The 12,652-nt window shown below is 43.2% G+C and overlaps 1 protein-coding gene across 6 annotated transcripts in view; it reads right to left on the bottom strand.

Moving 5' to 3' along the window:
• GRIP2 (glutamate receptor interacting protein 2) overlaps positions 1–12,652 on the bottom strand; it is a 653,251-nt gene that overhangs the window by 269,338 nt on the left and 371,261 nt on the right. The window contains exon 1 of one of the 6 annotated variants that reach the window (XM_082265351.1): positions 10,114–10,423. The exons of the other annotated variants lie outside the window; for them this stretch is intronic. Coding sequence (XP_082121477.1) covers positions 10,114–10,168 — 55 coding nt within the window. The 5' untranslated portion in view covers positions 10,169–10,423. Of the gene's footprint in view, positions 1–10,113; positions 10,424–12,652 lie in introns of those variants that run through there. 6 annotated transcript variants of the gene reach the window in all.

Raw genomic sequence — 12,652 nt, 5'->3', positions numbered from 1 at the left:
CTATATACAGAACTTTTGAGCTAACCAGAGTGTGAAGAGTCAGTTTGCAGTATAGTCCAGGACTCGTTGAGCTAACCAGAGTGTCAAAAGTCAAGTTCAAGAACAGTTTAGCAAGTGAGCATTTTTCAAGCGCCAACAAGCGTTGGTCGGCATCCAGCCGGCGTCAAGACAGCGCTGAAAGGCATTTTCTCTGCAAAGTGTCCCATTTGTACCTAGTTGAGCCAGAGGAGTATCCCACTCATTCCCTTCTCCCATCCCCACAATCAAAACATATAAACAAAACAAACCAAAGATGCCGGAATGGTCTTTGTCTCCAATCTCACACTTGGGTATTCAGCTTAAATGGGCTGAAGGTGTCACCGGTAACAATGGCAGACCCATATCAGGCCCAATGCCTGGAAAACCTGCTACACTCTCTTTAGTGAGTAGACCCTATAATCTGTTAGATAAGTAGGCGGAGATTAATTATGAGGAGTGGGTGGAGCTTCAGGGAAGTGGGTGTGGTAAGTAATTGATAGCTGTGCTGCAAAGTGTCCCTGAAATTTTTTTTTTTAAATGTTAACTATGTAAATGCACTTTTTTTTTTTTACCTGCAAATGCTGTCATTCTGAATTTTAATACAATGACTTATATTAGGCATAACCAGATAATAAAATATGGAAGTTTATAGCGAGTTCTTGATATGTGTTGGCAGGGCCAACTGCACTCCAGGTGTGACTTTGAATTATATGGTATTATTTTGGTGGATTAATTGAGTATATTAATAGATTTCCTTTCTAGTGTGTTGTATTGTTCTGGTGCCTAATTTCAGTGGACGTCTTTGTTTTATGGAGCATTTAGGTTGCTTGTATCTCTTTCCAAGAATCCCCGATCGCAAGTCACACCTGGCACACTGGATTGGCTCCAAGGATGTGGAAGTAGGCCATAATTCAGCTGTGGCTCTCCAGGAATCAGTTCAATTCCTTTCCATTATCCTAAGAGCCGAACGTGATGACTCTGCAGCTCAAAGCTGCTCCTCTCTGCAACTATTTTACACCAATAACCGCGGATAACACAAGTGAAAGAGGGGACTTCTGGGAAACACTATTTACTCCAGCTCCTGAGCAAGAGTTATTACTTATAATAATACTGTCAAGGAGAACTTTAGGCTAAATACAAAATGTAACCATACAGTGAGTAAACCTTAAGAATAGCTGCATATGCCATTTGCTTTTGCACCTCGAGGAAAAGATAACAATCTACATTCGATTTTGACCCACTAAATCTGTAAAGGCTCGCTTGGAACACAAGGAATTCTGTGCACGTTTAGGACCATCTGATGAAAAAAATAAACCCGCCCAAATAGTAATAACTACAGCACCTGGAGATGCTGCTGACACTTTGAAATTTAGTACAAGGACTTATTTTGGGCATAAGCTGATATTAGTGTGTAGCACCCTCCTAGTTTAGAGTAGGCTGATGGATAAAGTTTAGGTTCTCTGTAGTCAGTGGAGCAGGGGTGGATTGTTGGAGGCTGCTCAGTCTTTTACAGGCTGCTGCTCTGCTACTTCCCCTTGTCTTCTGGAGGCTTCTGGAAAAATAGTGTGAGGGTTTCGCGAACAGGCAGCCTGAATATTTATGGGACTCTAATCCCTGGGAAGGTGTGCACAGAAGGTGGAGGGAGGGCCCATAAATATTCTGAGGCCTTGGCAGCTAGAGGAGTGTTTCTGGGTTCAATCCTGCAAGAGGAAACCCCTGTGAAGAGGCTCTTCCCCCAGGGTAGCTATCTGGAAGGGTCTGTAGGAAGACACCAAGGCCCCAGCTAGCCTTAGCCCGGGGACCCATTCACAAGCTGAAATCCAAGGGTTTAATTGGGTCTACAGAAGCTCACTGAAGAGAGCCAGGAGGAAGTTGGTGGAAAAGAGTCAAGCTGTCCTGTGGAGGTGTGAGTCTACATCTCCATCACTGGGAACAGCCTGGTAGATATCAGCAGGAGGCAACCAACGATCCTGTGGCTAAGTGAGTAGCAACCCTATTGCTGAGGAGTTAGTGACTGTGTGTAGCTTTTAAACTCTGGAAGGAGAACAGGTCACTGTCAGCACAGAAAATCCTATGGAACATTCAGCAGTTGTGTAGTGCAGCCAGCAGTTTGTGAAGTGCAGTCAGGAATTGAGAAGTCCTCAAGGTAATTTCTGCAGTTTTGGGGCATATGATGGTCCCTACCCCTGTCCAAGTACATCGTTCCCAATAAAAACCCCAAAAAGATCCTCGAGCCAATGGAAGAATGAAGAAAATGCTGTCTATGCTTTTAACGTGGAAGTAGGACTAAATTCACCAGTGGCTCCTTAGGCAGTGTGCTACTATTGTATAGGGATTTATAGGGAATTCTGTCTTGATTAATTTACCTTCCGCACTATATGGCATAAAGTTTGTGGACACCTTAACATAACACCTACCAATATGGCCAAAACCGTGTGGACACCCGTAGGGTGAGGTCAGGTATCTCCAGTTAAGGGTACTGTTAGTGCTACGACATATAAAGATATTTTAGATGATTGTGCTCTTCCAGTCAGGGGTTAACAGTTTGGTGAAGGCCTTTTTTTTTCCGCCATGACTTTGCCCCTGTGCACAAAGGAAACCCCATAAAGACATGGCTTCAAAAGAACAGGTGTTTCAATGGGAGAATTTTCCTCTACTCCTCTTCTGGTGACAACTCAAAATTTTAGCATTTTCCTTCACTTTCTGACTCGGTGACAATGGTCACAAGCAAAAATAGAGAGGGTGAATAGTCAGAGACTGCAGACATGATACAAGAGATGGTCAGAGACTGCAGACATGATACAAGAGATGGTCAGAGACTGCAGACATGATACAAGAGATGGTCAGAGACTGCAGACATGATGCAAGAGTTGGTCAGAGACTGCAGACATGATACAAGAGATGGTCAGACACTGCAGACATGATACAAGAGATGGTCAAACACTGCAGACATGATGCTAGAGATGGTCAGAGACTGCAGACATGATGCAAGAGATGGTCAGAGACTGCAGACATGATGCAAGAGATGGTCAGAGACTGAAGACATGATGCAAGAGATGGTCAGAGACTGCAGACGTGATACAAGAGATGGTCAGAGACTGCAGACATGATGCAAGAGATGGTCAGAGACTGAAGACATGATGCAAGAGATGGTCAGAGACTGAAGACATGATACAAGAGATGGTCAGAGACTGCAGACGTGATACAAGAGATGGTCAGAGACTGCAGACATGATGCAAGAGATGGTCAGAGACTGAAGACATGATGCAAGAGATGGTCAGAGACTGAAGACATGATACAAGAGATGGTCAGAGACTGCAGACATGATGCAAGAGATGGTCAGAGACTGAAGACATGATGCAAGAGATGGTCAGAGACTGAAGACATGATACAAGAGATGGTCAGAGACTGCAGACATGATGCAAGAGATGGTCAGAGACTGAAGACATGATACAAGAGATGGTCAGAGACTGCAGACAGGATACAAGAGATAGTCAGAGACTGCACACATTCTGCAGAAGGCTTTCAGAGACTGGGAACAAGGAAACACAGATTATTATCAGCAGGGGCCCCAAGGGCTGCACACAACTTGCCAAAGGGCCGCAGTTGGGGCCCCAGGGATGTAGGAGAATGCCAAAGCTGTTTGTTTTAAAATAGCCAGATAAAGTCATCCTAATATAATTTAAAAATACAGCTTTTCTGTAAATAAAATGAATAGCCCTTTGATGACGCCCTGGAATGTCCTTTGATGATGCCCTGGAAGGTGGGGCGGAACGCGTTGACTTATTTCCAGTTACGCCATTGACGTCACTTCCTGTCCTCCATGGAACGCAAGCCAGGACGGCGTTCTCAGAAGAGTTGTACTCTCTAAAGCGGAATCTGTCTGAATCTTTGCAAAGTAGCATTACACTTTGCGCAATTAATAAATAGTTTTACGGACTTCACGATGCCAGCTCTTTATTTTTGTTTGAGCCTCTAAGATCGCATGATAGCTGGTGGACAACTGAGTGTGACATTAACAAGAAGGACCAGTGGCGCTCACTACACTGATCTTAAGCTGCATTGACCCCAGAATGAAATAGCTGTGGGTCCAATATTTCAGGTGAGTTGGGACACAGGAGGGGAGTGAAGCACCCCGCACAGGCTGATGGTTTTCAAGCACTCCGGCACCGTACATTTACAAACACATTTATGCATTTTCATGGACATTTGAAGCACTGATGCACCTATAGTTGTGGAATATTTCGAACTTTATTTATTTATTGTTGCACTTATGCACTTTTATGTCCAATTTTAGGCAAGCGCTGTTTTATTGTTATTTATTAAAATGAAAAAACTGTGTGCCTATACCTCCTCCAACCAGAAGGACCTATATGGGCATAAAATTTGAATTCGGATGTTCCCCCTCCGTATTTTTTTATAACTGAAGTTCGTGCTGGAACAAGTCTTTTCCCGATCAGGAACACATCAAGGGTGTTGAGAATTAGGGAACTGCTCATTTGCATACTAGTTTCTCTCCTATAGCAAGGAAAGGAGGTAAAAAAAAAAAAGATTAATTGATGATACTGAGTGGTTTCAACAGCTGCTTCATCCATTAGAATGTTGTGATTCTTATTTAAAGTTCTTTAATCAGTGGGTATCTTATAATTCTATTACAGTTCCATGTAACTACAAACTCTGCAGCTTGAATATAAATTGTATTGTTTTGTATAATTACATAATTTATTGGCAGGCTATGGAACTGGCCACGTTCCAGATAGATTATTTGGTTAAAGTGCATCTAAAAATGTAATTTATTGCATCTTATCACTTCTTAGTTATAGTGGCTGCATTCGTTTTTTTCCAAGCTTTTTTTTTTCTTTATATTCCCTTGCTGATCCTGCCAGCAAGGAATAATTTACACTCACCAGTTGTGCAGTGGTAGAACCCTGCAGTTGAGTCACGCTTTTACTGCCCCCTAACCACTACCCCCTATAGCTGTAGAAGCAGCAGTATGCCACAGCAGGAATTTTACCCAGGCAGCTAAAGCACCCGCCAAATACACTGCTCAAAAAAATTAAAGGAACACTTTGAAAACACATCAGATCTCAATGGGGAAAAATCTCATACTGGATACTTATACTGGTATGGACTGGGTAATGTGTTAGGATCTATACTGGTATGGACTGGGTAATGTGTTAGGATCTATACTGGTATGGACTGGGTAATGTGTTAGGCTCTATACTGGTATGAACTGGGTAATGTGTTAGGATCTATACTGGTATGGACTGGGTAAGGTGTTAGGCTCTATACTAGTATGGACTGGGTGATGTGTTAGGATCTGTACTGGTATGGACTGGGTAAGGTGTTAGGATCTGTACTGGGATGGACTGGGTAATGTGTTAGGATTTATACTGATATGGACTGGGTAATGTGTTAGGCTCTATACTAGTATGGACTGGGTGATGTGTTAGGATCTATACTGGTATGGACTGGGTAAGGTGTTAGGATCTGTACTGGGATGGACTGGGTAATGTGTTAGGATCTATACTGGTATGGACTGGGTAATGTGTTAGGATCTATACTGGTATGGACTGGGTAACGTGTTAAGGCCCGTACACACGTGCAGATTGTCGGCCGAAAAGATTCGGCCGACGACCGATCGGCCGATTTTCGGCTTGTTAGTATGATGCTTCCGACAGCCGACAGCGGCCGACAAGCATCTGTCATGCAAGCATTAAAATTTTTGTATGCCGACACCAGAGCGGCCGATTGTTCGCCAGTCAATACAGAATTAGGCCGACAGACAGCAGATTTGCAATACTGGGCATGCTCAGAAAAGAAAAAACACAGGGAAAGTTAACCATCACATGACATCACTTCTGCAGTCGGCTGTAGTCAGCGGACAAAATTCTTGTGCAGTCTTTTGCACTTTTCAACAGACACGACAGCCTGGGGACAAAAGACGGCCGATCGTTCGGCCGACGATCTGCACATGTGTACGGGGCATTAGGATCTATACTGGTATGGACTGGGTAATGTGTTAGGATCTATACTGGTATGGACTGGGTAATATGTTAGGATCTGTACTGGGATGGACTGGGTAATGTGTTAGGATCTATACTGCTATGGACTGGGTAATGTGTTAGGATCTATACTGGTATGGACTGGGTAACGTGTTAGGATCTATACTGGTATGGACTGGGTAATGTGTTAGGATCTATACTGATATGGACTGGGTAACGTGTTAGGATCTATACTGGTATGGACTGGGTAATGTGTTAGGATCTATACTGGTATGGACTGGGTAATGTGTTAGGATCTATACTGATATGGACTGGGTAACGTGTTAGGATCTATACTGGTATGGACTGGGTAATGTGTTAGGATCTATACTGGTATGGACTGGGTAATGTGTTAGGATCTATACTGATATGGACTGGGTAACGTGTTAGGATTTATACTGATATGGACTGGGTAACGTGTTAGGATCTATACTGGTATGGACTGGGTAATGTGTTAGGAAGGAAAGCATGCCACATCGTTTGATGGAAATGGAAATGATCACCCTACAGAGGGCTGAATTCAAAGACATCCCAAAAATCAAAGTGAAAAATGATGCAGCAGGCAAGTCCATTTTGCTGAAATTTCATTGCAGCAACTCAGAATGGTCCTCAGTAGTTTGTATGGCCCCCATGTGCTTGTATGCATGCCTGACAACATTGGGGCATGCGCCTAATGAGACAACGGATGGTGTCCTGCGGTATTTCCTCCCAGATCTGGACCAGGGCATCACGAAACAGAGGTGGACAGAGCATGGACCAAAACATAATGTCCTAGAGGTGTTGTATTGGAATTAGGTCAGACGATCGTGGTGGCCATTCATTGGTATGAATTCCTTCATCCTCCAGGAACTGGCTGCATACTCTCGTCACATGAGGCTGGGCATTGTCATGCAGCTGGAAGAACCCAGGACCCACTGCACCAGCGTAGGGTCTGGCAATAGGTCCAAGAATTTCATCCCGATAATGGCAGTCAGGGTGCCATTGTCTAGCATGTAGAGGTCTGTGCATCCCTCCATGGAAATGTCTCCCCAGACCATCAATGACCCACCAAACCGGTCATGCTAAACGATGTTACAGGCAGTATAACATTCTCCATGACTTCTCCAGACCCTTTCCCGTCTGTCACATGTGGTCAAGGTGAACCTGCTCTCATCTGTGAAAAGCACAGGGCGCCAGTGGTGGACCTGCCAATTCTGGTGTTCAATGGCAAATGCCAATCAAGCTCCACAGTGCCAGGTAGTGAGCACAGGGCCCACTAGAGGATGTCGAGACCTCAGGTCCCCCTCATGAAGTCTGTTTCTGATTGTTTGGTCAGACATTCACACCAGTGGCCTGCTGGAGGTCATTTTGTAGGGCTCTGGCAGTGCTCATCCTGTTCCTCCTTGCAAAAAGGAGCAGATACCGGTCCTGCTGATGGGTTAAGGACCTTCTACAGTCCAGTCCAGCTCTCCTAGAGTAACTGCCTGTCTCCTGGAATCTCCTTCATGCTCTTGAAACTGTGCTGGGAGACACAGCAAACCTTCTGGCAATGGCAGGTATTGATGTGCCATCCTGGAGGAGTTGGACTGCCTGTGCAACCTCTATAGGGTCCAGGTATTGCCTCATGCTACCAGTAGTGACACTGACCCGAGCCAAATGCAAAACTAGTGAAAAACAGTCAGAAAAGATGAGTAGGGAAAAAAATGTCAGTGGCCTCCACCTGTAAAACCATTCCTGTTTTGGAGATCGTCCCATTGTTGCCCATCTAGTACACCTGTTGTTAATTTCATTAACGCCAAAGCAGCTAAAACTGATTAACAACCCCCTCTGCTACTTAACTGACCAGATCAATATCCCAGGAGACTAACTGACTTGATGCTATACTCTGATTAAATAGTGTTCCTTTAATTTTTTTGAGCAATGTATGACTTATTCAAGTGAATAGGGCCACTCTGCAAGCACTCCAAAACCATGTGCAATGCACGCTATTGCGGGGTTCAAAGCAATACAATGGCTCCTTAAAACATTCCGCTCCCTACATGTAAAATCATCATTTTTTTGCTAGAAAATTACTCAGAACCTCCAAACATTATATATATATTTTTTAGCAGAGACCCTAGGGAATAAAATAGCGGTCATTGCAACTTTTAATTCTATTCTTTATACTATCAAAAAAAAAGCTCACAAAACTGATTGTTAGTGATTAAAGGTACCACATCCCAATTTTATCAAGAACAAGATTGGAAAACGGTGGGGCATGTGTCAGGACTTTAAAGGTACCGTCTTAAGACCAATATTTATAGTGTCACATTGATACAGAAATTTCAGTGGACACATGATCGGGCAGACCTTACCACCCCCTGGGTGTAATAGCCCAGGTAACCAGTTGCCGACCGCCCGCCGCAGTTATACTGCGGCAGGCAGCCACTCCTGCGCAAAGCGCCGTAGGCATACGTCGGTCGCGCGCCTGCAGCTAGGGGGCGAGTGCGCGACTGACGTATACCTCGTCAGCGGTGACTAAGATGCGCGGGGCAGGCAGCTCTGATTGCCCCCTGACACCCGCAATCGCTCCCCGCTGAGAGAGACGAACGGTCAGCTGTCGTAAACACAGCCGACCGTTCCTCTCCCTGGAATGATCACAGAGCTCCTGTGAGCCTTCTATATAGGATCACATGTCTCTATGGTCATTTCACAAGCCATGACCTCCCCCCCCCCGGTTAAAAACACGCCCCTAGGTACACATTTAACCCCTTGATCACCCACAGTGTTAACCCCTTCCCTGCCAGTGTCATTATTACAGTAACAGTGCACATTTTTAGCGCTGATTACTGTAGTAATGTCACTGTGCCCCCCAAAAGTGTCAAAAATGTCAGTTAGGGGTCTGATCTGTCCGCCGCAATGACGCAGTCCTGCAAGAAATCGCAGATCGCCACCATTACTAGTAAAAAAAAACAATAAAAATGACATAAATCTTTCCCGTAGTTTGTAGACGAAATAACTTTTGCGCAAACCAATCAAAATACGCTTATTGCAATTTTTTTTTTACCAAAAATATGTAGCAGAATACAAATTGGCCTAAAATGTTAAAAAATTTTGATTTTTACATTTTATTTTTTTTGGGAATGTTATATAGAAGAATGTGAAAAAATATTGTTTTTTTCTTTCAGAATTGTCGCTACTTTTTTGTTTATAGCGCAAAAGATAAAAATCGCACAGGTGATCAAATACCACCAAAAGAAAGCTCTGTTTGTGGGAAAAAAAGGACGTAAATTTTGTTTGGGTACGGCGTCGCACGACCGCGCAATTGTCAGTTAAATTCGCACAGTGCCGAATCGCAAAAAGTGGCCTGGACGTAAGACAGCAAAATCCTCCGGTGGTAAAGTGGTTAAAGTAACGCAGTGCCGAATCTCAAAATATGGCCTGGTCATTAAGGGGGCGAATCCTTCCGGTCCAGAAGTGGTTAAAGGGGACACCAGGGCTGGGCAGGAAGGGGTTACGTAAACTAAATATCATCCAGGGAAGATTTAGATCTCCTACACCGCAGTAGTTATTTGCACGCGGCTGCAGTGTATAGTTCCATCGATGCTGAATTGATTTTCCCCCTCAACATCACAGTGATTATTCTCAATAAAGGCACACCAATTTTCCCCACATCATGAAGACGCCTGTGTGATCAGACCTAACAATGCCACAGTGATTATACCTAGTCAATGGCGCTGTGCTTTTCATCCACGCTGCAGTCAATACACCTCTGACAGCTCTGACCAGGCTGTGACAAAACAAAGTTCATACTGCAAAGCACCCAAGTAACAATTTTATGCAAGAAAAACCTCATTATGCAAATGCTCTGCTCAAGCGTCAGTAATTTTCAGCTCTCCCCTTATCTGGTATTACCAGCATTTAGTTTGCACAGCATGCTGGGAGTTGTAGTTTCTGAAATGCTGGAGGGCAGCGGACTCCCTATTCCCGCATTGCTCACATCAGACATTACAGGAGGTAAATTTGTCTCTCTCCCTCATCACACAGCAGATGAGACCGCCAGAGCTGCAGGTGTGATCCCACTGTACCGTACCTTTCACCAGCCGTCTTATGATGCCGAATCGACACTTTAGTGACACAGAGAACATAGGTGCAGAGTCCTGCTCAATCACCCCCACTTTCCACGCAGACGATCGCAGTCAGGGTCTCAGCAATCAGCCACGACACATAACACGGATGGGAGAAACAGGAAAAGAGGGGATAGAGAGGGAAGACTGCGAAAGAGACGGCAAGATGGCAAGAGATAATAAGCATGGAAAAAAAAATTATGGAGAGATGCTGAGAAATGGGTATTTGAGCCCAGAAGGAGCGTTCTGCAAAATTAAAGATTTGTAGCAGAAAGCTGAAATTTTACTGTGCATTAAATAAAGGACAAATTAAAATGTATGAGAGAAGGAAGCAATGGGGAAGAGAGAGAGAGAGGGAGAGCGCGAGAGATGCAGAGAGAGAGAAGGGGTGAAAGTATGGGAGAGGGAGAGAGAGAGAGTAAATGATGAAGCTAAAGAAGAAAAAGGAATGAAAAGTGAGATAACAGTAAATAAATGAAAATCAGGAAATAGGAAGAACAGGGAATCAAGTGAAAGAGGGAATAGGATAATACGAAGGAAAAGGGATATGGAAGAAAGAGAAAGTAGAAAGATGAGGAAAAAGTAGAAAGAAGGGGAAAGAAAAATGGAGTGGAAAGAAGGGGAAAGTATAAAGAAGGTGAAAGAAAGAGGGAGTAGAAAGAAAAGGAAAGAATGAGTAGAAAGAAAAGGAAATAAAGGGGGAATAGAAAGAAGGGGAAAGTATAAAGAAGGGGAAAGAAAGAGTGAGTAGAAAGAAGGGGAAAGAAAGAGTGAGTAGAAAGAAAAGGAAAGAAAGAGGGAGTAGAAAGAAAATGAAAGAAAGAGGGAGCAGAAAGAAAATGAAAGAAAGAGGGAGCAGAAAGAAAAGGAAAGAAAGAGGGAGAAGAAATAAAAGGAAAGAAAGGGGGAGTAGAAAGAAAAGGAAAGAAAGAGTGAGTAGAAAGAAGAGGAAAGAAAGAGGGAGAAGAAAGAAGAGGAAAGAAAGAGAGAGAAGAAAGAAAAGGAAAGAAAGAGGGAGAAGAAAGAAAAGGAACGAAAGAGGGAGAAGAAAGAAAAGGAAAGAAAGAGGGAGAAGAAATAAAAGGAAAGAAAGGGGGAGTAGAAAGAAAGAGGGAGTAGAAAGAAAAATAAAGAAAGGGGGAGTAGAAAGAAAGAGGGAGTAGAAAGAAGAGGAAAGAAAGAGGGAGAAGAAAGAAGAGGAAAGAAAGAGAGAGAAGAAAGAAAAGGAAAGAAAGAGGGAGAAGAAAGAAAAGGAAAGAAAGCGGGAGCAGAAAGAAAAGGAAAGAAAGAGGGAGAAGAAATAAAAGGAAAGAAAGGGGGAGTAGAAAGAAAAGGAAAGAAAGAGTGAGTAGAAAGAAGAGGAAAGAAAGAGGGAGAAGAAAGAAGAGGAAAGAAAGAGAGAGAAGAAAGAAAAGGAAAGAAAGAGGGAGCAGAAAGAAAAGGAAAGAAAGAGGGAGAAGAAATAAAAGGAAAGAAAGGGGGAGTAGAAAGAAAAGGAAAGAAAGAGTGAGTAGAAAGAAGAGGAAAGAAAGAGGGAGAAGAAAGAAGAGGAAAGAAAGAGGGAGAAGAAAGAAAAGGAACGAAAGAGGGAGAAGAAAGAAAAGGAAAGAAAGGGGGAGTAGAAAGAAAAGGAACGAAAGAGGGAGAAGAAAGAAAAGGAAAGAAAGAGGGAGAAGAAATAAAAGGAAAGAAAGGGGGAGTAGAAAGAAAGAGGGAGTAGAAAGAAAAATAAAGAAGGGGGGGAGTAGAAAGAAAGAGGGAGTAGAAAGAAGAGGAAAGAAAGAGGGAGAAGAAAGAAGAGGAAAGAAAGAGAGAGAAGAAAGAAAAGGAAAGAAAGAGGGAGAAGAAAGAAAAGGAAAGAAAGCGGGAGTAGAAAAAAAAGGAAAGAAAGCGGGAGTAGAAAGAAAGATGGAGTAGAAAGAAGAGGAAAGAAAGAGGGAAGTAGAAAGACGACGAAAGAATGAGGGAGTAAAAAGAAAAGGAAAGAAAGGGGGAGTAGAAAGAAAGATGGAGTAGAAAGAAGAGGAAAGAAAGACGGAAGTAGAAAGACGACGAAAGAAAGAGGGAGTAGAAAGAAAAGGAAAGAAAGAGGGAGTAGAAAGAAAAGGAAAGAAAGAGTGAGTAGAAAGATGAGGAAAGAAAGAGGGAAGAAGAAAGAGGGAGTAGAAAGAAAAGGAAAGAGAGAGGGAGTAGAAAGAAGAGGTAAGAAAGAGGGAGAAGAAAGAAAAGGTAAGAAAGAATGAAGAGGAAATGGAAGAAAGAAAGTTAAGGAAGAGAGGGAAAGGGAAAGAAGAGGAAATAAGAACAAGGAAATAGGTAGGAAGAAGCACCAGGATAAAGGAGGGAACAGGAAGGAAGATAGAATAGAAAGAAAGACTAAATAGCAAGGAAGAAAGGATAGGAAGGTTGATAATAGAAAGAAAGTGGAAAATAGGGAAGGATAACAAAATATGAAAGACGAGGGAATAGGAGGAAATAAGAGGAAAGAAAGCTGAAGAAGAGTAA

This window comes from Pelophylax lessonae (genome assembly GCF_965119305.1).
Source record: "Pelophylax lessonae genome assembly, chromosome: 8".
In the NCBI taxonomy this organism is placed as follows: Eukaryota; Metazoa; Chordata; class Amphibia; order Anura; family Ranidae; genus Pelophylax; species Pelophylax lessonae.
The sequence above is the reverse complement of the archived record's forward strand: the minus strand, read 5'-3'. Positions and strand labels throughout refer to the sequence as shown.